Source organism: Mirounga angustirostris, unplaced genomic scaffold (assembly GCF_029215605.1).
Source record: "Mirounga angustirostris isolate CCGP_5_RB_7025 unplaced genomic scaffold, mMirAng1.0.hap1 SCAF_7, whole genome shotgun sequence".
Classification (NCBI taxonomy): Eukaryota; Metazoa; Chordata; class Mammalia; order Carnivora; family Phocidae; genus Mirounga; species Mirounga angustirostris.
This window is the reverse complement of record NW_026991715.1, coordinates 28,994,196-29,018,652: the sequence shown is the minus strand read 5'-3', so window position 1 is coordinate 29,018,652 and position 24,457 is coordinate 28,994,196. Positions and strand designations below refer to the sequence as shown.

The window sequence follows — 24,457 nt, the reverse complement described above, 5'->3', positions numbered from 1 at the left end:
GCCACAGTGAGGTCCCAGGGAGCCCAATACGTTTCCAGAATCCCCACTGCTGCAAAGCCATCCCTGATGCTCTGTCCCTGCACTGGTGCCGACCTCAGCCCCTTGGGCACCCTCTCCTTTACCTTCCCAGATGCTGAGCTCCACAAGGACAGGAACTCTATCCATTCAGTCCATGGCAGTGTGCCCCATGGTGCCCGGCACAGAGCCTGGCATGCTGTCTACACTGTTAATGCTTGCTGCAAAAAACCAGCAAACAAGAGGGAGCCTGGAAAGCTCGGGCAGCCAGGAAGCTGCCAGTCCTGGGGAGGCACGGTAAGCTCTGACCTCTGTGTGGATGTGACCCGGCCTGAACCAACACCTGTACTGGGTAGGGCTGGTTTCTTAGGACAGAGTGGGTTGTGATCCCAGCCACGCAGTCCTTGTTCTGGGGGTGGCCCAGCAGCTCCAGTTCCTCTCCACGCCAGGCCCAGCCTGACCCGGAGGCTGAACTGGCAGCGGCGGCTCCTGGCTCAAAATCTCTCTCCATCCAGCTACGTGTCATCCAACACGAGAGCGCCATTTTTTGAGTGAAGCAGTGCCCTCCTTAACATGCACCCACTCTGGGAAGGACCTGGTGTTGGGCAGAATCCACACAACCAACAGACAAGAGCAATGTTGAAGCTTCTTTGCCCTTGATTTCCAGATCTGTTAAGTGCATGTGACGGCAAGAGTTTAACAGAGAAAAAAGCTGCTGGTACAGCATCTAAATTCTCAGTTGAGGTCAGAGGGAAAGAACACACAGGTCCTCTTCCATCTCTGAGGCAGCTGCCTGGTTCAGGATCCACATGGAGGCACACGGGTTCAGGGAAGCTCACCAGCTTCCGGCCCTTCCTGCCCCAACACCAGCCTAGAGCCACTCTTCCCATGCCATCCACTCCTGAACCATGATGGCCCTGCAACTACGTAGGTGTTCCCAGTGGACCAGAAAGCTCCCTCAGGACAGGCCGATGCCCACATTCCTATCCCTGGCTCCTTGTCAGCCAACACACAACTAGGGCCCCGGGAGTCCCATCTTGGTCTACTAGTGGGTTACGAAGGGTCCGTGTACGGGCCAGTGGTCCCTGACTCCGTGCACATACCCTCACCAGGCCCTGAACACACCCGCTCCTTGGGCCCCGGCCCCTTGACAGCATGCACACTGAGCGGGGGCTGGTGATGCGCAGGGAAGGCGCCTACCTCGACACAGATCCTGTTCAATCAGTTTCATCTGCAGGTGGAATATCTGCTCCTGCAGTTTGCAGATGGCGTGCTTCGTTCTCTCACGCCTTGTCACCATGTAGCACAGATTTCTAACCTGAGGAGACAAGGGAGAGGTTTTCCACTTTATTCATGGGCGGTCACTCCCTGACCTCCCAGCTCCAGGGGGCCACCACTGCCTAACCTGCCAGGGACATCTGGGAATCAATTCCCAAGCCCCAAGTGAGTCCTCAGGCCGGAGCCACAGTTCTCTGGTCCAAAACAGAGGCCAACCACAGCCTTGATTCTGCAGCCCCCACTGAACCAGAGTGGGCAGGGAAAGCGTCTGGTGAGCTCAGGCTGGTGACTCCACCTGCCTCCTCTTGGCCTTCACTTCCGGGCCCAGTCTGCCATGGTGCCCCTCCAGGCCCTTCCAATGTGGCTGCCCTCCCCTACATACACAGGGCTCCAAGGTCACTGGGGCCTGGCAAGGTCACCAAGTCCATCCCTCCGCCTCCTGTCCAAGGCCTCTTTTTCAAAGACATTCCTCAGCCATAAGCACCCTGGCAAACCCAACTCCTGTCCTGAGACACAAATGGCCATGGGTAACAGAGCAGGGAGACCTCCAGCAGAATAGCTTCTGACCCAGCCGGAAACTGCTGCAGCCGAGCCATGTCCACTTGCTGCACTAGAACCCGAGCCAAGCCCACACCTGCTCTGGCCAAGGCCCCTAGTCCACATGGCTATGTCCCTATAGGAGACAGAAGTCCTCAGGGGGAAGGGCAGGGGCCTCCCTGACTCCCTTCGGTCAGCTAGGAAGAGTGTCTAGTGCCTGGGAGACAAGCTTGCTTAGCTCATGGGACACAGACCCACTCTGTAGCTGTTCCAGAAGCACCTGAAACCTGGGCCATGTTCTCCCTGTCCCCCTCGAACGTTTCCCCAGCCATCCCCTCACCGCTGCTCTCAGGATGGAGCACACTTCTGGGGCCAAGACCAGGCCTCCCCCCTCAAGACATTTCCTTGTTCTGGTATCGTCTTCGGCTCAGGCTGGAGCCTCATAGCAGGGACAGCTGGCCAGAAGCTGTGAGCTGGAAATCTGGGTCCCACCAAATCTAGTCCCTCTGTCTGCAGCTGGGTTCTGCCTTCAAAGCCGAGTTCAGGCTTCATGTCCTTAAGCTGCCTAGGGGAGACCAAGGGGTTCCAAAGCCCCTGCCTATTGTCATGACCTCCCTTTCTCCTGGCCTGGGGGTAGCTGTGATCACACCTCTCTGCAGACATGGGCATCCTCCCTTTCCTTCCTGAGCCTAGTAGTGAAAGGGATCCCAGAATGCCAGGCTCTGCAGGAACTCTAAGCACACTCCACACTCCCGTGTGCACCAGCCTAGACTACGGACACAGGCCATCCGAGGCCCACACCTCCCTAAGGGGCAGCCGCCTGGCCCAGCCTAAGAGCCCTTGCTTCCTCTCAAATCCTGGACTTCCTCAGGACCTCCTCGCAACCATACATCCCTGAACACCAGCTGTGGCTCTGGGAACTCATGTGGTGTTGGGCCCTGGGCTCTGCGGCACGCGGTGCCATCGGGGAGATCCCTTTCTTCTGAGGGCTTCTTGCCTAGCAGGGCAGAGGGATGCAGAGTACTGACAGGACCAGGCAGCCCTGACCCACACTTGGGGTGGTGAGAAGGCTTCCTGCACAAAGGGGCAGCCAGGCCGAGTGGGAGAGGCAGAGCGAGGCCTTGTGGCTAGCGTGCCAGGCTTGGCCTGACTAAGCCAGGCCGAGGGGATCTGGGGAGGGACTTTGCTGGGGGCGGGGCGGGATGGGGTGTAAGTGCTGAGACCCTGGAGTCACCCTTCAGCACCTAGCTCCTCCTCACTCCCCTCCAGAGCCAGTCCCTCAGCGTGCCCCATCAGTCCCTGGGGAACGTACATCGTTCCTATCAGCTCCCTCCACTTCTAGTCACATAGGCTCCACCTGGACAGGCAGGCATCCTGACCCCTCTGCTATCTCAGACAGTCTTCTTGAAATGTAAATCCCCCTGCCCTTAACACCTCTGCTGGTTTCCCTACGGGGATGAACAGTGCCCCCTGCCAAATTGCACGTCCACGTGGAACCTCAGATAAAATCAGTTAAGATGAGGTCATACCAGATATGAATGAGCCCAAATCCAATGACTGGTAACCCTATAAAAGGCCATGTGAAGACATATAGGAAGAATGCCACATGACAACAGAGGCAGAGATGGAATCAGGGGTCTACAAGTCAAGAAATGCTAAGTGTTGCTGCGAATCAGAACCCAGGAGAGGCCTGGAACAGACCCTCCCTCAGAGCCTTTAGACAGAAGCAATCTTGCCAACACCTTGATCCTGGATTTGTAGTCTCTAGCACTGTAAGAAAACACATTTCTGTTGTTTAAGGCTTTGAGTTTATAATGCTTTGTTACAGAAGGTCTAGGAAACGAACACAGCCTCCTTCCTATGACACTTAAAAAAAAAAAAAAAAAAATCAGAGCCAAGTCCAAAGCCTTGCCCAATCTGACCTCCCACTGGCACCTCACAGCCCATGTCTCACAGCCCATGTCTCACAGGTCCTTTCTGTGTCCAACCTATTTCTGCCTTGGGGCCTTGGTATATATTTAAGGCTCTTCCCAAGGCTGGACCTCGTCCTTTAGGTCTTGGCTCAAATGTCACCTCCAAAGGGCCTTCCCTGTCCGCTGCATCCAAGCAGCCCAACATTATTCTCCCTGTATCCTAGTCCGTTTCCCTCCTGGCAGTCACGTGGCCTAGTGTGCATGGGGACGGCAGGGATGAAGGGAGGTGGACTGTTTCATGGATACTTTGGAGGCCTTAAAACAAACCAGTCAACACGGTCCAACCTAAAAAAAAGATCAGTCAAGGTCTGGCTTTTAAAAAATTCCCCCCCCCCAAAAAAATTTCCCAAACATGTCATTCTCACACTTAACTCTAACACTAACCTCGAAAGATGATCTGAGGCTCAGAGTTGCAAATGTCCCTCTCAAAGAAACCAATACTTAATCACTTCCTATTAAGATACAGACTTTTTTTGGTCTTTCATCTGAAACTTTACAAAAAGGTTTCTTAAGGCAAACCCAAATGAATCACTGGCATCAAGATCCCTTTGGGTAGCTGTTAAAACCACGGATTCCCAGGGCGATTGGGTGGCTCATTTGGTTAAGCGTCTGCCTTCAGCTCAGGTTGTGATCCTGGGGTCCTACGACTGAGCCCCATGTCAGGCTCCCTGCTCAGCTGGGAGCCTGCTTCTCCTTCTCTCTCTGCCTGCAGCTCTCCCTGCTTGTGTTTTCTCCCTCTCTCTCTCTGTCAAGTGGATAAATAAAATCTTTAAAAACAAACAAAACCCCACAGATTCCCAGCGGGGAGCCTGGGTGGCTCAGTCTGTTAAGTATCTGACTCTTGATCTCAGCTCAGGTGTTGGTCTCAGGGTCGTGAGTTCAAGCCCCGAGTTGGGCTCCACGCTGGGTGTGGAGCCTACTTTAAAACAAACAAACAACCTACACAGATTCCCAGGCTTGGGAGAATAACAAAGTCTCTGGGGGTTGGGTCCTCAAATATACATTTTATATAGCACTATATAATCTGAGAATTACTGCCCTCAGCCAGGGGTCTCCAAAGTGAGCTGCATAGGCTACTGAGTTAGTTCATTGCAGTATAGGAAAAAGACATTAAAATATCTACCGGTGTGTGTGTATGTATTTTATTTTAAGATTTTATTTTTAAGTGACCTCCACACCCAATGTGGGGCTTGAACTCACAACCCCGAGATCAAGAGTCACATGCTCTACCAACTGAGCCAGCCAGGCGCCCCTCTACTGGTTTATTTTTTGATCCTATTAGAAATTCTGATTATGTCTGCTTCATAATATGCAGTGATAGATCTGAATAAGAGATTAAAAATACAATATATTGCAGGTAAATGCTCAATTTTTCTCCTGATAAGGTACACTACACAATCAGTGATATCCGGAGGCTCTTGCTATGGAAGACGGGAATGCTTCTTCCTTTGAGAATCCCAACAATGCCAACATACTGTGGTTGGCACACTGGTCAGGATGTCACCCCTTGCTCCCCCCTCACCCTGGAATCATCAACTGATTCTCTAACTTCTCTCAAGACTGTTGGTTCAAAAGACCGTTGGTTCCATAGTCACGTGTTACTAAATGTTGTAGCATTCCTCTTCTGTGACGGCTTTTGGGGACCAAATATTGATACCACCGTAGAAACTCATCCAGCCTATCAGGTTTCTTACACTGTCATTATTGTTTTTTTCTGATTATAAACGTAAAAAGTTCTCTTAAAAAAAATAGGAGTGAGGGGCACCTGGGTGGCTCAGCCGGTTAAGCATCTGCCTTCAGCTCAGGTCATGATCCCAGGGTCCTGGGATCGAGCCCCGTGTGAGGCTCCCTGCTCAGCGGGGAGTCTGTTCTCCCTCTGCCTCTGCCCCCGCAACCTGTTCTCTCTCTCTTTTTTTTTTAAGATTTTATTTATTTATTTGAGAGAGAGAGAATGAGAGACAGACAGCATGAGAGGGAAGAGGGTCAGAGGGAGAAGCAGACTCCCTGCCAAGCAGGGAGCCCGATGCGGAACTCGATCCCGGGACTCCAGGATCATGACCTGAGCCGAAGGCAGTCGCTTAACCAACTGAGCCACCCAGGCGCCCTGTTCTCTCTCTTAATAAGTAAATAAATAGGGGCGCCTGGGTGGCTCAGTCGTTAAGCCTCTGCCTTCGGCTCAGGTCATGATCCCAGCGTCCTGGGATCGAGCCCCGCATCGGGCTCCTTGCTCAGCGGGAAGCCTGCTTCTCCCTTTCCCACTCCCCCTGCTTGTGTTCCCTCTCTCGCTGTGTCTCTCTGTCAAATAAATAAATAAAATCTTAAAAATAAATAAATAAATAAATAAATGAATAAGATCTTTAAAAAAAATTGTGAATGAAAAAAAATGAATCAAGTAGCAAAGTCCCCCCAAACTAGGAATTGGTCACAAAAGCAGGCTTTCTATTTTGATGATGTTGTTCTGGTATCAGTAAGTTTTACAGGGTGAATCTGAACGGGGGTGAGGAGAGTGGAGGGGCAGGGAGGGCTCCCGGCTAGTTATCTTGAGCTAGACTGGACTAGTGTTGAGGCATCTGTGCAGACTAGGGAGGTTGTAGGGGGAGCAGGCTTGGACCTGGGTATGCTGGGCATGAGATACTGGAGCTCAGAATGGAGATGTGGGCTGGACCAGCCTCCTGATGGGGAGCAGAGCCGTGGAGCAGAGTACTGAGAGGTCAGCCCAAGTGTGGTGAACTGATGATCTTGGGGCCAAGGAGTACTCACAGAGGGAGCACGAGAGCTGGGGTATTAAGGGAGGATGTGGTCAGAGTGTCCACAAGAAACATATTTTAAGACCAAAGGTATTTAAGACCAAAGGTATTTTATGACAGTGGCCACCATGGCTGAGAAGGCTAGAGGCTGAAGATGGAGAAGTGGCCACTAGATGTAGGGAGATGGAAGCTGTTGGTGGCCCTGGCGGATGGTTCTGGAATATGGTGGTGGTACGAGCCTTGCCAGAGTAGGAAGCAAGGAAGTAAGAGCAGTGAGGGAGGACAGGAAAGGAGAGATGGGGATGGGGGTGGTAGAGGGTCCCAGGACTAGAGGGACATGGGGAGGGAGGATGTGTTTTCAGAGACGGAAGAAGGTGAAACAGATTCGAATCCTGGAGACTGAGCGGGCCTGAAGGGAAGGATGACTCCCGCGTTCACGCAGGGTGTGCGCTGGGGGAAGGGGGATGGGGAGAAAGGGCAGAGAGCCAATGCAGAAGGCTCTAGCGCCCAGAAGTTGGAGGGGTCTGGTCTGAGGCACAGGAAGTGAGGTTGAGGGCTGAGAAGCAGGAGCCCTGAGTGAGGTGAAGCAGGGGTGCAGACAGGGAGTGGGCTGGGGAGCCCAGAACATCCCAGAACAAGGCTGGCTGACAAGAACCTTGGTGGGGCTTACCTGCTGCTCAGCACAATGGGACTGCTACCGGGTGAGGCTCTGCCAGGTATGTGGCCTTCACACAAGGGCAAGGGCTCGGGCAGCAGGCCACACGGGGTGGGACTGAAGAAAACGGGACAGTGAAGGGTGGGGAGCCGGGCGGGGGTGGGGAATGGAGCAGGGAGACAGGAGGCTGTGGTCAAGCAGGGGGATTTGAGGGTGCAGGGTTACTGACAAGGAAGCAGGGTGGTGACCAGGTTTCAGTGGGGTGAGGACACGAATGGGTTGTCAATGTCCTAGAGATGGGAGATAGAGGGCTTGAGGGGCTGTAGTTCTGGAGGCCAAGGCTAACGGGGACAAGGTAGGCTTTGGTGGGAGGCCAACGAGAACACAATCCAGGCACTTAGGACAGAGGAAATGGGGTACGGCCCACTTGACAAGGAAGGGGGTGGGTGGCAAGTGTGGGGGAGGGCAGGCTCTTCTCCATGGGAGAGAGTCAGAAATGTGGCCTCGGGGTGATCCCACAGATCTATGCTCAGAGAGGAGTGTGTACGTCTGAGAGCTGCCCCCACCCTCCGCAGCCAGGTCACGCTCTTGAGTAAACTCCGGGTAACCAGATCCAGAGGAACCACAGGCATCAAGCCCCGTGCAGCCCAAACCTCGGGCACGGTTGCTAAGGGACACCAGCTTGGCGTTGGCAGGCTGCTCATCAGCGCTGCAATTTTTGTGTCAGCTGTGAATAACTCTGGGAGCCGGCGGTGGCTGTGCCTGAGCGGCCCGCTGGGGCCAAGGCCTGCAGCTGAAATTTTAGGAAAACACATCTTCCAGGCTGACCATGAAATGGGACTTGAGGCTAGTGGCGGCAGCCTGGCCCTGGCTTCTGCTTCTCTCAGCAAAACCCCTGCCTGGCCCTGGGGGACATGGCAGTGAGGGAGGGTGCCCTGTGATTCCTCCCCAGGGCTTTGCCCTGGGCCTGCACGCTCAGTCCTCCGTGGAGCCCTCTCCAAGCAGCCCACTCTTCTTTTTTTTTTTTTTTTTTAAAGATTTTATTTGTTTATTTGAGAGAGAGAGAATGAGAGAGAGCACATGAGAGGGGGGAGGGTCAGAGGGAGAAGCAGACTCCCTGCCGAGCAGGGAGCCCGATGCGGGACTCGATCCCGGGACTCCAGGATCATGACCTGAGCCGAAGGCAGTCGCTTAACCAACTGAGCCACCCAGGCGCCCCTGAGCAGCCCACTCTTCTAAGAGGCAGGCAGCAACAGTAACCATGACGAACAGCAGAGGTCGCTGTGCTCCCACCTTCGCGGTGACGCCAAGGTCAGTTGGCTCCTTATTCCCATTTTACAGAAAAGAAACTGAAACTCAAGGCACAGAGCTGGGAAATGCTGGAACTGGATGCAAACCCAATTGCCCAAGGCTTCCGTCTCAACCCCGACCCTGCCTCCCGGATGGATTCGGCCCAAGCTGGCCGGGTGCCCAGGCAGAGGCTGGATCGTTTAGGCCCTTGGCACTGGGCCATGGCCGGGCCACCAACAGTCATGGGTCTTTGCAGAAAGCCTCCCCTGTGGCAGAGCTCTCAGCCCTGCTCCCTCCCGCAAGCCACCAACACGGGGCTGTGAAAGGCCCCGAAGCGAGACCCAGAGGGCGTCAGGCTGGCAGGGTGTCAGGCTGGCTCGTCATCTCCTCTGCCTGCCAGGGCCACACACTCTCTGCACTCCCTTGCCTTGCTCTCAGCTCATGCCCGCCAGTCCAGCTCGGGGGCTGCTTGGAGGACGAGTGGACTGGTTCACACCTGACTTTGGAGGGCTCTGTCCCCTTTCCAGAGTGTCTGCATGGCAGCTCCGGCTGCCTGGGAACCTGCTGGCATCCTAGCCCTTGACCTTGGCTCCCGGCCACAGCTGTACCAGCTGACTGAGGTCGAGAGGCTGGGGAGACGACGAAGGGATGCTTTTGCTCAGGAAGCGTACAGAACAGGAGATTAAGCCAACAACTCTCCTTCTTATGACAAACCCCGCCCCCCATTCAGGTCCAAATTCAAGTCAAACCCTAGAAAACACACAGTTCTCTACTAAGGCTCCCTGTCATTCATCTTCCCGAGCCCTAGTTTTCTCATCTGCTCATTAGGGCCAGGAGGAGCTACTTTGTCTCTTTTTGCAGGATGATGATTAAGTAAGTCACCCCACCCCCAGCCTCCCTACACTGCCTAGCTGGAGCCAGACCAGCACAGACCCTAGGGAGGTCAGACCTGAGGGGTCACTTGGGAAAGAGCAGGAGTAAAAGCAGGGTGTTTGCGCTGGAGATCCGGAGGGTGCAGACTCAGGGTGGCCTGAGGACAACTGTGGAGGCGGCTCTGGTCTCTGAAAGTACTCCACATCCTCATGTACCTGATGCCACTGCCACATGAGACAGGACGCTGGGCTGCCCAGGAAGTGGCGGCTACAATGTAGATGGCCTTGCCCTCCGGCCTGGCTGGAGCCAGGGACATCTGCCGTCCCCACTCTCCACCTCCCCCTTCTGACCTGCTGGCAGGCCAGTAAGCTCCCTCCCAGGCCGGCGGGGTTGTTTCCCCTTGACTGGGGCTCAGGGTAGAGGAGCTCGGGCAAGCTGGGTCCAGATTCAGTGCCTCCACCTTATGTTCCTCCCAACACAGCACAACACCTGCCAAACTCTTCTACCTATTTTACAGACTTGCCAACAGAGATGGACCTAAGCCAAGCAGCTGCCTCAGGTCACACAAAGCCCCCTGAACGTGTCCACCCAGGGCTGTCTCCTAACAAGGCCTGGGGTAAGGGCAGGCAGGTGTGTCTGTGCCACGCACCGAGGACACTGTGACATGGTCCCATGTGCTCTGGAACCCTTGGACAGAATGTCCCAAAGAGAGGCCAGAACAGCACCTGCGGTTCAGAGACCATCCTGTTTCATCCTTGGGTTGCCTCCAACTTGCGCTAGAGGTAACACAGTGGGAAAGAAGAGTCAAGTTCGAGGGCATACCCCACAGAAGGTGGAACCACCTCACCTCTTTTCTGGGGGAGTAGAAGGGACTGGAAGCTTTGGGGGGCCTCCATGCTCCAGGAAAGCAACTCTCACTATCCCTCAACCACCACAGCTCACCCCAAAGCCATGGCGTCTCCTCCTCTGACTCAGCTCCCAGAACTACCCGCTTGCACCAAGCCAAGACCCACTGTCTCCTAGCATAGAGCTGGGGGCTTTGGGTCATCCATCCACTGTAGGCCCCGTGATTCCTTTCCCAGGGTGAGTGTTTGGAAGTTGCAGCCACAGAGGGACAGTCCCTGCTTAAAACATTCTGCAGTCTCCACACATATCATGGCCCACCCACTGACCTTTCTCCTATTCCACACAGGCCACTGTGACTCCGGCCCACCTGTACGCCCCCATGCCTCTTAACACCTGTCTTCCCTGCCCTGGCCCAGCACATGCTTGTTGGGTTGATCCAACTTGCTGTGATTCCCAGTTCCTCCTCGGCCTCTGATTCCAAGCAGAAGCTCATGTGCTGGGAATAGGCATGGCCCACGGAGGCCACAAATGGGGACAGAGGCCAGTAGACACTGGAAGCCTGGGTCGTGCCCCAGCTCTGATGCCCTCTAGCCTCAGGACCCTGGCAGGGCCCCCACTCTTCAGGCCCCCACAAGGGTAGGGACAAGAGGCGCTCGGAGACCCAAGGGCTAGATGCTTCCCTGTTCTGCACAGTATCAGATACCCCCACCCTGTCAGAGACCTGGAGGCCCTCGGCCCCCGGGCCAGAGCGCACCACCTGAGTCCTGAAGAGCCATGGCTGCTGTGGGGCGGTGGCAGGGGCACTCACCCTCTCCAGGTCCTGCCGCAGGTGTGTGAAGAGCTTGAGGCGGCGGTACAGGACATCCTGCTCCTGCTGGGCCAGGTTGTCCACCTCATCGGTCTTGGGGGTCAGCAGGGGCTGGTTGGCGTTGGCTTTCCTCTTCAGCTTCCAGTACTGGTAGATGAAGTCAACCAGCGCCTCGGCCAGCTCCAGCCGCTCAGCCACCTCGGCCGGCTCCACCAGCTCGTAGAAGTCTTCCTCCAGCTGCTGCAACCGCTGCTTGCGCACGGTCACCTTCTCCAGGTCCTCGCCGGCGGGGCTGGGCTCCGTGGGGTCGGAAGTGGGCTCCCCCCGAGGGCCCCCGTCACTGTGCTCCTGGCAGAACGACTTGAACTTTACCTCGTCGTTGTCTGCTAAGATAGTCCGCATTTCCAGGCCATGGTCAAAGGCGCACGTGACGTGGAACGCTGTGACGCAGGAAGGCATGGAACACTGGAGGGAAAGGAGGGAAGTGTCAGGCACGAGGGGAGCCCTGCTAGGAGGGAAGAGGTTCCACTGAGAATCCAGGCTGCCGGTGACATCCGACCCACAATGGTTCGGACCCGCAACATCCTGTGGCTAGGGAGGGAGCTCTGGTAAGTGGGAAGGGGGAACTCTGGGGGAGCCTGAAAGGAAATGGGGCTCAGCACCATATATATCCTGGGGAAATGAGCAGTCAGGAGATTGACAACCCTTGGGAGTAAGCTGCATTACTGTGTGGGCAAAATGACTTTAGAAAAAGAGGCATCAAAAGAGACTGGTGATGGGTCCCTGCCTACCTTCTGCAACATGATCTAAGATGGGGAGTCGTGCGCCGCCTCTGTCCTCTGGAAAGAGGGGCTGGAAGTGGACCCCCTTCCCTCTCTTGCCCAGGTAGCTGGGGCCAACTCAGGGCTGGCTCCTCTCTCCCAGCCTTGGATGATGGCTGTGGGCAGCTGATAAATGTTTCAGCAATACCCCACCCAACTATTAATGAATACTTAGACTGCACTCACAAGTCATTTTGAAAGTCTTAAAAATGGGTGGAGGCACATTTAGTGTTTGCAGTGACAACTGTTGCTAGAAAAATGAGGAAGACAAAGAATGACCCCTCACTTTCCAACCCAAAGACCAGCAGCATCACATCATCTGGGAACCTGCTGATAAAGCAAATTCTCAGCCCATTCCAGATCTATTGAGTCAGGACCTCTGGGGATAGGCCCAGCAAGCTGTTGTAACAAGCCCTCCAGGTGCTCCTGCTGCACACCAGAATCTGGGAACCACCGCTATGGACAGACTGCTAGAGCCCTGCCCGGTATGGGCTCAGCTGGAGGAGAAGTGGTTCCCGCCCCTCCCACACGGTATGTCTGATGTCGGAAGTGAGGTCCATGTGTTTATTAACCCCAAAGACAGTCACTCTTGGGGAGAGCCAGGGCATGGTGGCGCGGTGAGCCTTTGCTCCCAGGGCCTATACGCCGTGCCTGGAGGGGCTGGGGATGGAAGAATGCCCCTCGATGGGGTCCTGCGTCTGGCTACGGGACCAGGCCTCCACGGTGGTTCTGTCTGCAACACTGTGGGGACAGGGGAAGTGGGGTGGCAGCTGCCTGTTTTCCACAGCGTCCCAGATGCACCCCTCTCTGCGGCTGCGCCTGGCATGAGTCCCCGGGCAGCCGCGAGGTGAAGGGCCTCGTACCTGGATGCAGGTGCCTGTGCACTCCTTGCAGAGGTTGCAGGACAGAGCCCAGCGGCTGGCTGGGATATGCGAGATCTTGGTGATGGGCTCCATCTTCTCTGGACACCCAATGCTGACCTGGGCAGGAGACAGGGAGCTGCGTCAGGCCTCTCCTCCCCGCTCGCTTCTAGGGATCCCCCAAATGGGAGCCGTCTGCCGAAACCAGGTAGGGGGCACACAGGGCCGGGGGAGAGCCCCTGCATCCCAAGACCTTCCTGACTCTCCCAAGCTGACCAGGAAGTGAGTGCGTTAGTGTTTGCTCACCTGTGACTAGCCTTGTTTGTGACTGTGTATGAGAGTGTACATCAGGCCATGTAAGTGATTATATGTGCGTGTGCATGTGCGCGTACGTCGTGGTGGTGTGGGCATTGAGGCAGCGAGGCTTCAGTGTGTGTGTGGGTGTGTGTATGCATGCGGACGCACACACAGATGAGTACATGCAGCATCCCCATGTCTTCTATACCTCACCCCTTCATTACTAGCACCTTTGGAGTTCTTACTAGAACACGAGTTTATTTAGTTTATGTTTCTGGGCAGCAAGTAAAGGCCCCAAGGCAGCATCTCTTCTCCTCCAGGGCCTGCCTGGCCAGTGGGGATGTGCTTTTGTTTAGCCCTGCCCGTCCCTCCTACGGGGACGAGCCAACAACCATACCTAAGTCTTCTGGGCACACAGCCCACCCCTCAGCCCGAGGATACATCTGCCTCCCCACTGCCCATGCCTGAAGATGGAAGAAGGGCTCCTGTTCAGAGGTCCTGAACCAAAGGGCCCCCATGGTGGGGCAGGGTCTTTGCTGGTTCTGTGTCTGAGGTGCCCAGTCCAGGGAACACCCAGAGGTAGTCCCAGCTTTCAAGAGGTTGCTCTGGGAGCAAGAAACCACTGTCAACGCAACCATGATCACCACAGAAGCCTACAATGGGGAGTCCCTGCAAGAACCTTCAGACTGGAAGCCCACGAAGGGGAGGGGCCCCTGCTGATAGGGGCACCTGGCTTGCTTGCAGGCACAGGCAGCATCGGAGGGGGCCACGTTCCCAGCTGGGGCACACAGCGGGCCTGGGGCAGAAACTCTGGTGAACGTCAGCATTTCCTATTTCAAATAGAACAGGGTGACCTTCCAGGAGCCCAGCGCCCTGGTGACTCACTAACTCACGGTGGACCTCGTGTGTCACCCATGGTCCCCCCTCCACCTAGACTCAGACCCAGGCCAATCCCTCCATCCCAGCCACAGCCCTGAACCCACGGACCCACCATCCACTTCTAATTAGCTCTCTGCCTGACTGCCTGATTTCCTTTTCGGTCAGCGGCTTATTTTTGTTTTAAGCAAGGAGCCTGGCGTCGGTTGGAACCACTGCCTGGATTTGGAAGGACCCACAGCATGCTTCCCCCTCTGCTCTGCTGCCTGACTTCTGCTCAGCTCCCAGACTTAACCACCGGGATCCCCCAGGGGCCCAAAATCCCACCTACCCATGGAAACCAGCACCTGAGTTCTATCCAAGACCGCAGGCAAAGCTCTCCGCGGGTTGCTGCCCCAGCTCTCCTCAGGTGCCACGTGTGAGATAGCCCTTTTCATGGAGGCCTGTCACCTTCTTTCCCAGTGCTCTGCGCTCCATGGAGACCCACCTCCCCAGGGCCGCCCCCGCCCCGATCTGCCCACCTCAGGAATCCACAGAGCGCAGCTGACGTGCACCCACTTGGTCCCGCTTCTGGTGGGCTTCAAGGCTCCTCCTCGTTTGGGGCAGAGCAGGCACTTCGGCTGGACGCCCAGGGCACACGTCCGGCACAGCCAGCTGCCCGTGGGCACCTTGAGGATCCCGTAGCATGCCTGGGGGGAGCAGGGCGGTTACCATCGGTGCCTGGCCAGGAGTCCGCTGCACACAGCCCCGGCCCCGGCCCCAGCGAGGAGCCAGAGCCCCACTGTGAGCAGGCTCTGGCAAGGAGGCCTCCACAGGGACTCGAAGGCGAAGACTCCAGGCCTCTGGGGAAGGGCTCAGCTCTGCCCTCTGTTGGGAGGAGAGTCACTCTGGCCAGAGGCTCCTAGTAAGTGCGGGACTTCAGAAGCGTCCATGTCCAGAAGTTGGACACAAATTTGGGGTTGTATGCTGCTTGAGGACAAGGCCCTGAGCGTTCTCCTTTTTTCACAGGGATTTGTGAAGGAGGCTCCTCCTAGTCATGCCTAAGGCTTATGGACCTACGAGCTACTAGGTATAAGGGATATGAATGAATGGGGGGTCCACTGCCTCTGAGCTCCCCAGAAGCTATTCTAGCAGCAGTGGCTAATAGGTTGTGTGTGTGCTCAAAGTCAGGGCCAGAGTGGGTCCACTGGGTTCCAGTCAAGTCTTCTGTAAACAACGCCCAGCGATGCCCAAAACCTGGGAGGTTTGGGGCCCAAGATCAAGAGGGGGGGCATGTCAGGCAACACGCGTGGTATAGAAGATCAGTAGTGGTAAATCCTTACAGCCTGTACTACGCACTGTTCTAAGCAAAGAACTCCTAGGAAGTAAGCGAAACCTCCCAACAACTTATTTTCATTTAGAGTTGAGGAAATAGAGGACCAGAGAGGTTAAAAAATTACCCAGTTTCTTATTGGGTAATTCTTATTCAAATTGTGCCCTGCCACAATTTGAAATCAGGCAGCCTGGCTCCAGGCTTTGCTCTCCATCACAGCATGGTGCGGCGTTTTTCTAAGTTCAGCTCGGAGAGAAGGAGGAGCAGGGGGGCAGGGTGTTCAGCGGGGAGCCTCGGAGGGAGGCCCCCAGGACAAGGATGGAAAGGCCACCCAAGGGGTATTTACTCAACTCTGGAGGACAGCGCTGAGCCCTGGGGCACTCACTCCATTCCCTTCCTTCTCCCTTGCCCTGCTTCTCAGGGGCCTGTGGCCGCAGGGCTGGGGCCTTCCTACAGCCGGGACGACCAGCAGCCAGCAGCAGCCTGGCGGGGCAGCAGGTGAGGGCGGGGTGAGGCTGCGGGGCCGGCCCACCTGGTGCACGCAGACGTTGCATTTGTCACAGAAGACCATCTCATTGCCATCTTCACCCTCGGGAGAGCGACACACATCACAGACGACGTCCTCATCATACTCGATGCCCAAGCCCTCCTGAGTCTCGATGGCCCGCACCATATTCTGGTGGCACAGGGTCTCTAGCTCCTCCAGCACACGCTCCAGCGTCAGCTCGTCTAGCTCGGGCCTCTCTGTGAGGATAGCAGGGGAGGGTGTTAGGAGCCTGGCTTGTCAGGACAGGTATATGGCGAAGGGGGGGCGCGGATCTCCACTCACCCACTGTGTGACCTGGGAAAATGCACCCACAGTCATGGGCCTCAGCGCCATCATCTGGAAACAGGATGGGCTGGACCGTTCAATCTCACAGACCCCTGGGGGCTGGTTCCAGGGCTCCTGACTTTAGATGGCCTGCTTGTGACCACACACGTGTGTACATGCAGATAACATGATAGGATCTCTGGGATGCAGCTGTATGCATGGGGAATTCACTGCCTGAGCTGCATGTATGGGGTGGGGGGACCTTCCTAGGACATGTTGGTGGGCTCCAGCCAGGAGGCCCCTGCTAACTGACCCGGTGCCCCATTTGTCATCCTAACTTCACTTATGTGTTCACTTACTCTTCGCGTAATACTCAGGCTCACTAATAATATCCTCAAGAACTCTGCAAATGACAGGTCATTATTGCCCCCACCTGACAGCTACAGAACATGAGGCACAGAGACATCAAAGAAGTTCTCTGATCAATAATGCAGTAGGGACTTTCTCTCATATCCACGCGGTGCCAAAGCCCTGTTGCAGCCACTGCCCTTCTGAGGGTGAGGATGCTGGCATTTGGAAGAAAACCCTGCCTGGCCTGCACCCATCCCACTCTCAGCCTGGCAGGTCACCTACCCATCTCCTTGAGCTCCGAGTTGATGAGCTCCAGCCAGTAGGCATCAATCTCGTCCAGGTCATAGCGGCTGCCCCCAGGCCAATCAGGCTGGGAGCCCTCGCCAAGTTCAGAGCTGCTGGGGGACACCTGGGTAGGGGGGCCTTCCAGCGGCGGGAGGATCCTAGGAAATCAAGAGAGGGTATCATGAGGGGAGGGACCCTCAGCCTGCCACCTTCACTGGGTCTGGGGGCCACCAGTGAGTTGGCCAGCTCAGCTGAGGAGCTGGTGGGCAAATGAGGTGTGAGACTTTGAGGTCACCACCTTACACTACCTTGTCCTGCCTGCCCACCCTGCAGAGACTCAAAGGACTATGGGAGAGGAGACCAAAGGGCAGAATGTGGGTTGGGAGTGGGTGCTGACCCATTGTCTTACACATCCCATAAACATCCATCCTGCCCAGAGCACACCTCTACTGGTCCTCCCATGAGGGCATCTGGGCTTAGCTAACGCTCCAGGATCCAGATCTGCCCTGCCTGGGGCTCTATCAGAGGCAGTCCACGTGCTCTCCTGGGCAATGCTCAGTGCAAGCCACTTTGGGACAGGTGGGATAGAGTCAGCAAGGCTTCAGGTCCTTCAGCATTCCCCTCAAGGCCAGGGGGATGCCAGGAATTGTCCCCATGTCCCCGCAAGGTCGGGAGAGAGAAGGGGTCTTACCTGGGTACAGTGTTGCAGCCCAGGGTGGCCCTTTCCACATTCTCTGTGGTCTCCCTCCCCAGAGGACATAGTGTCTCCTACACACCTTATCATTCCCTCCAGATACAATGTAACCTGAGCAGTCAGGTCTCTCACCGTGCTGCCCCCACCCTCAGTGCAAGATGGAGACCTCCTACCTTGGATATAAAGACGTACATGCCTACTACAGCCCTAGGATCATACTCCAGCTCAGCCCTCCCTTGGGCCACGGCTCTCCCTGGGGCAGCTCGGAAGGGTCCTGGCTGCAAAATGTGGACTCAAAGTCCTGATCCACTATTTTCTTTTTAAGTAAACTCTACCCCCAACATGGGGCTCGAACTCATGACCCCAAGATCAAGAGTCACATACTCTACTGACTGAGCCAGCCAGGCACCTGCCCCCTGATCTACCTCTCATTGTGCGATCTGAGCAAGCTGCTTAACTTCTCTGTGCCCTGAGACCTCATTCAAAAAATAAGCTAGCAATAATAGTACTTGCCTTCTACGGCTGGTTAAGGGTTAAATGGACAAATACGTGTAAACTCTGACAACAGTGCCTGGCACACAGTAAGCACTGTAGGTGTCTGAGTGCGTATTTTAAGTCCTCTGGATCTCACTCTACTCCTTCAGAAATGGAATAGGAGGGCTTTTTGCCTTGGGAGGGCAGTTTCCCCTCTTGGCTCAGCTGTGTGCTGCCCCTGAGTTCCCGATGCCCGTTCCCGATGCCAGCTTTTCCCACCCCCCACTGGTTGCCATGGTTATTGCTGCGGAGCCTGGCTTCCATCTGGCCAGCCCTGCCAGGCCTGAGAGGCCCCTCACTTGCCCGAGAGGCCTCCTGGGGTCAAAGGCAGGGCTGCCGGGGGTTGTGACTCAGCGCAGACTGGGGAGGGGAAGGCAGGGTGGCCCAGAGACATGGCTGAGCTATGCGAGGACTCCCGGGCTCCAGGGCGGGCCCCGCGTGTCAGCCAGAGAGAGGGGCAGGAAGGATGGAGGAGACAGGAAGGCAAAAATGGCCTCCAGACCAGGAGGGGAGGGTCAGAGGGAGGTTGAAGGGCGCAAGGAGTGAGGGAAAGTGCTTGGTGCCATGTGGGAGGCCCAGAGCAAGGAAGACCTCAGGTAAGGACAAATGGTGTGACTCCCTCCAACCTCCTGTAAAATAGGTCATTCCAAATGGATGCAGTACTGATACTCTTAGTCCTACAAAATCCCCTGAGGGTCTTATTGGAATTAACACATTCTTTTAAAAACATAGATTAATTTTGTCTTGACTCCGCTTTGTTTGTGCTCCCAGCGTAGGCTCAGTCAGGTTTTGGATATAAGCTTTGTCCCACCGCCTAACGGCCTCACTGCCTACACCTGTATGGTCAGTCAGCTGCCCCCTGGCCAGACCTCTTGGGGCCAAGATCACGTTCCTTTCTTTCTCAGAGACTCTAGGGTTCAGGGGCTCACACCAGAAAAGGCATTTCCTGTGCTTCCTGGGGCCCTCATCTTCATCCGTGATGCCTCTTCTGGCCCTGGCTCTGGCAGAAGCTACCCTACCAGGCGTGGGCTGACCTGACCCTAGGCCAAGGACTCTGTCTCAACTGTAGCCAGCAGGACAGAAGTCAGCTGGAGGAAGCGGATGGCTCGGCTGGGACCTGGAGGAGGGTCTCTACTCCAAAAGATGACACCCACACCAGAGGTTGGTTTTGCCCTGGGTTGAGTCTTTTGGCCACACAGAGAGGGAGCAGCATAGACCATTACTCAATTCACAATCAGGGGGTGAGACAGGTTCTCATTACCCAGATAAATTTCAGACCATGAGGTGGGCAGACGTGCCCACGGGCCAGGGAAGACTGGAGGAAAAGCGGGAGGCAGAAGGGGCCGGGGTGGCAGCGGGGGGAGGGCGTCAGTGTGATCGGGGCACGGGCTCTCTCTGGGCCTCACAGGGGCAACCCGGGCTTGTTCTCGTGGCTTGGGACTTCCTGGCCCAGCCCCCTAGGCCCTGGCGGTCATGCAGGGAATTCCCCAGAATTTCCCAGCTTCCTCATCTATCATATCAGGACAGTAAGATGTACTTCTAGGGCCGGTATGCTAATTAAATGAGAAGACGAACATTAACAGGCTCAGCCCAGCAAATTCTCAGGAAGAGCTGCTGTAACAATTCTGACCGGGCTGGCTGGTGCACTGGCTTGCAGTGGGAGGTGCCCAGAGAGATGGAGGGACTGGGCTGGAGGGAGACAGGGGAGCCTTCTCCAAGCCCTCCCTGCCTCTAGTCTGTCCTCTCCAGAGAGCACAGACAGGCCAGGAATGCCTGGCTCCTGTCAGCTTAGAGCAGCCGTGCATAGCGGGGAATGCACCTCGTTGAGCCAGAGCTGTCTGAACGCGTGCTCTCCTCTTGATGTCAACAGATAAAGCACTGCGCCGGCAGACAGAAGCCACGCTACTGGTGTGGAAGCATCTGCAATTAATTACCCAGGCCATTGGATGTTTCCGGAACCACCTGACATTGACATCAAGGAGAGAGGACAGACAGCTGGGCCAAGCCTCAACAGGACTCACCTCTCTGCCCAGCTGCTGGCCTGTCCCGCCCCTTCACTGCCATGGGCCCTTGCCATGTGTATTCGCATTTAATCCCCACTACACCATTGGACAGCTACTGTTGTTAGCCCCGTTTTACAGAGGAGAAACCTGGCTCAAATAGATTAGTAGTAGTTCTTTAGTCTGCCTAGATGAAGGTGTGAAATTGGCTAGGAGCTTATCCATGTTTAGAGAGTACATTCCCTCTGCAAACCCCACATATTCTCCCTTCCAGAAAACCCTAGAGCTCCCCTGATCCTCAGAGGGCCTGACACCAAGAGCTGGCAGGCACTCAGCCCTCCGGAGCCACAAGATGAGCCCTGCCCAGCACCCAATCCTCACAGAGCACCTAAGCAGGGTTCAGAGTCTGATTTGCCTCTGTAATCCCATGCCCAGCACAGGCCTGGCACCAGCTGGGCACTGGGTGTCTGTGAGCGACTCACAGGTGTGGCTGCCAGCAAGCAACGATGCCAATGTCAAGGGTGATGAAGGCTGCAATCTTTGCCCCAGACCTGGTCAAAATGCGCCTAACCGAGAGCCACGGGGCTGCCAAGGCCAAGTGTGCTGGTGGGCCAGGGAGGCCAGGACCTCAGGTCCCTCAGCCCAGAGACAAGATTTAGGGGTTTCCCAGGGTGCAGAAAGAAGCACTTGGCTGAGCTCTGTCACTGGAGGCAAGGGCCATGGCCAAGATGCACCAGGGGTCTCTCCAATCCACAAGACCAGAAGGCTACAAAGCCTAGAGAGGATGCACCCTGACCCCTGGCAGGGAACCCTCCTGAGGGTGGTCACAACCACTGCTTCCTGAGCATCTGCTGTGTGCCAGCATTCAACTCCCTCCCACTCAGAACTCCTTAAAAAGGTTTAAGAAGTCAACAGCACGGCTTATTCCTGTCTTAGAGACTGTTTAGAAGCCTGGAGACTTCCCTAATAAGATCTGCTCATGGGATGCAATTTGGATTGACATCAAGCTAATCCATGGCCAGCTTCTACCGAGCGCTGGTGTGTGCCAGGCCCTGTGCCAAGTGTCTCCCATGCGTCGCTGCCCTGTCATCTCGACCAACATACGAAGTAGGTGGTATTGTTACCACTCTCATTTCACAGACAAGGAAACCGAGGCCCAGGGAGATTACATTTCTGGCCCAAGGTCCCAGTCAATGGGAGTGGCAATTTGAACCCAAGCCATCTGGCTCTAGAGCTGAGCCCAAGCCCAGGCCCTCAGCCTCAAAGATAAACTGCCAGTATTTCTGGAATTTTTCAGTGGTTGATGGGACCAAAGAATCTAAGACGGAATAGAGAGAGGCTACAAAGTTCCCTTGCCCCGGCCTCCCCTGTTTAGGGCCTCCTGGCTTACCTCACCACGGGCTCTGGAATAGCCTCTGCCCCCGCGGGCACCTGCACGCCCTTCTCCCATTCCTGTCGCCATGGGTCCGCCAGGATGTAGTAGTCATCCGGGCTGAGCTGGCAGGAGTCTGGGATCTTCATGGCTGTGATCAAGTCTGTCCGGAAAACCTGTCAGGAGTAGGAGAGGAAAGAGTACCTCAGGGTGGTCTGCTCCACAGCCAGGGCAGGAAGATGCAAAGGCAACTTGAGTGGGCTTTCTGCCCACTTACTTAGGAGTAAGAAGCCAAAGCAAAGGAAATCATGACAATGACACATCTCTGAACTCAGCACAGGGCTCTGCACACAGGAGATGTTGGGTAAATGTGTTGAACTGAATTCACCTGTGTTCTGATCTGTTAAAGGACAGAGCTTGAACGACAGATGGTTGTGGACCTCAGAGGGAAGGGGAAAAAGGGGAAAGACTAGACTGTAGAAAGGCTTCTGTGAAGGCATTACTGCCATTAAGGGACTGACGGCTCGGGGCATTTCCACAGGTTTAGAATTATGTTCCTGCTCGAGGGGAGGTGCGAAGGAGGGCAGGCCACCAACCTAGGCAAAGGAAAGGCCAGGACCTTATGTAAACAGCTGAGGGAGAGGCCAGGCCCCAGCGCAGCTTACAGACAGCTTCCCATGGGTCAGGGTCCCCAGCGTCCCTTAAGAACAAGGATACCGTGTCCCCTCCTCAGCCGGGGCAACACAGGGCCGTCTTCTGTGTGTGAGAGAGTAAGAGGAGGATAGGGCTGCATTTTTTTCTCAGCCAAGCCCATCCAAATCTTCTCAGAGCCAGGCCATGAATGTGTGCACCCTCATGCTCTGGTTTTCTTCTGGGCAATGGCTCACTCAACATTCTGTCTGTCCCCATCGACCCCCTCCGTCCTCCCACCCCAGAACAATCTGCAAGCCCAGCCAACACCGGCAATGCCCCTCCCTCCCCGTTGCCTGACCTCACTGTGGCCTCCCACAAAGGGCTGCTGCAGGTCTTGGTAAGCAGCTCCAGATTACTACGTGACTTGTTTAGGCACCCACTTTCCCAGGGATTATCAAACGAGAATCACAAGTTGAGAAACCACTTCCAAGAGCACTGCAGGCCTCAGACCAAACTCCAACAAATCTCTCCCTCCCCAGAAAAACCAGCTTCACTGGCCTTCTGGAGGCCCATGACCAACCCGGTCAGTGCTAACCTCTGCCTGCCAGGGGCCCAACTCACTGGCTGTGTGTGTCTCATTTGAATCGAGGGCCATAACAATGAGGAAACAACTGAAATGGGTGCACTAAGGGGAGTCAAGGCAGCATCTTCCAGAAATCTAATTAATATTTGCATCTGGCTAGACAGGGCCCTGGCTTGGAAAAGGTCAAGTTTCCTGAAGACTCTATTTGCCAATATAATTTAATTGTTAAGACTAACACCCTAACATTTAATTAGGGTGCCAGTGTGAAAAAATTAAAATGAGATTACGATTAAATGCTAATTAAGCAGAAGATGAAATGCAGTGAAGATTTCACAGCCCCGATAATTTGCATATCTTATTAACAAGCGGTTAAGACGGCTGATACAAGAATACAAACTCAGGTAGTGGGTGCTTCTGCGCTGTTCTTCCCAAGTCTCCCTCTCCTGGCTTGGGCCTTTCCTAGCCGATGCCTCTGCGGAGCCCAGCAGGACCGGGACTTGGTTATTTCCTTCTGGAGCTGAGGCGGGACCTGGTGGGGTGAACTGAACCCACAGTGGACTCATCAGGGCCTCCAAGTTCTCTTGATCCCGGTAAACCAAGTGGGGTCCAGACCAAAGCCCTGTCCCTCTGATGCCACAGGAAGCCTCCCACCTGGGACAACCCATCATCTTGCCCCAGAAATCACCCCTTCACTACCGTCATTAAGCGCCCCTCCAGAGATGCACAGGTAAGTCTGAAAGTGATTGCTATTCCCTCATCCTGGGCTATCCCGATCACCCTGACTCAGGGAGTGCCAAGTGTCCCACAAAGGCCCCTTCCACTCCATCTTCCTCCCTCGCTTCCCAGCACTTACACCCCAACAATTAACTGGTGTCCACTTGTTGCTATTTTTTTTTTGCCATCTCTCCCCACCCCCCTACAGCAATCCTGTTGTCTGCTACGTTCTCAGTGCCTGGCATGACCACTGCCACATAGTAGGTGCTCAGAAAATAGTGACTGAAAGAGTGAATAAATGAATGAAAGGGCCTCTCTGGGAAATTACCCAAGGAGTCGGAGACCCCCAGCTGGCTCCTCCACAGTGCTTTTCTGAACCCCCATCAACAAGGTGAGGTACCTCAAGGATATACGTAGAGCTCCCCAAACACGGGGACCTAACTAGAGCAACATGCAGCCTCTGGTCTGCAGGGCTCGAAGCCTAAGGACCAGTGCACTATCCAAGCTGGAGTCTGAGAGACCACAATGTCAAGCTCCACCAGCAGGGGAGAGGTGGCCCTGAGTTTGGAACAGGCATGGCACTGAGAACTCAGCAGGAAGGAAGGGATCCCAGGCTCAAGTGGATCAGAAAGATTTAGGAAGGAGAGGGAGAGAGGGAGGGAGGGAAGGAGAGAGAGGAGAAGAAGAGAGGGGGAGAGGGAGAGGGAGGGAAAGAGGGAAGGAGGGAGGGAGGGAGAGAGAGGGGAAAGAGTCTAGCCCCAAGAGAGGTGCGTGTTTCATCCTAGGTCACTCAGGGAGCAGGTGGAAGACTGGACACAGGTGGCCCTTTTGGGCAGGGGACTGATGGAAATGCAGGAAGGGGAGCACTATCATGATGGTAGCAGCCAACACTTAAAGAGCACCGTGTATCCAGTACCAGTCTACGGGATGTTCTTGAATTGATTTAGTATTAGTCCCTACACCACCTCTCTGAGGCCAATGCTGCCATCATCCCTATTCTGGGACGCTAACCTAAGGTTAGTTAAATAGCCTACACCAGGTCCTACATGTTCAAAGTGGCAAAAGATCCCAGGCCACAAACTCTGGAGCCAACCAGCTCTCCCCCACAACCTGCCTGCCCCTTTTGGCCACGTGCTCAATGCCCGTACTGAAGCCAAATCACATAGCTTCCCCAAAGGCTGGAATATGCAAATCTGATGGTGGCCTTTGCAAATTTCAAGCCCTTCGGTGGCTTTCCACCATCTTCCCTCAGGCTGAGCTGCAGGGCCTGCCAGCCCCTGTGGCCACACAGA

The 24,457-nt window shown here is 55.3% G+C and overlaps 1 protein-coding gene across 16 annotated transcripts in view; it reads right to left on the bottom strand.

Annotated features, from left to right (window-relative positions):
* The window catches only part of JADE2 (jade family PHD finger 2), a 53,075-nt gene that overhangs the window by 7,532 nt on the left and 21,086 nt on the right, over positions 1-24,457 (bottom strand). For 13 of the 16 annotated variants that reach the window (XM_064595920.1, XM_045892704.3, XM_064595916.1 and 10 more), the window contains 7 exons: positions 21,254-21,411; positions 16,633-16,793; positions 15,721-15,932; positions 14,398-14,565; positions 12,707-12,823; positions 11,023-11,487; positions 1,216-1,333 (listed from right to left, as the gene is read on the bottom strand). In XM_064595920.1, the coding sequence (XP_064451990.1) occupies positions 1,216-1,333; positions 11,023-11,487; positions 12,707-12,823; positions 14,398-14,565; positions 15,721-15,932; positions 16,633-16,793; positions 21,254-21,384 (1,372 nt within the window). In that variant the 5' untranslated portion in view covers positions 21,385-21,411. Of the gene's footprint in view, positions 1-1,215; positions 1,334-11,022; positions 11,488-12,706; positions 12,824-14,397; positions 14,566-15,720; positions 15,933-16,632; positions 16,794-21,253; positions 21,412-22,848; positions 22,994-24,457 lie in introns of all 16 variants that reach the window. The other 3 variants (XM_064595917.1, XM_064595912.1, XM_064595915.1) reach the window with 3 other exon arrangements.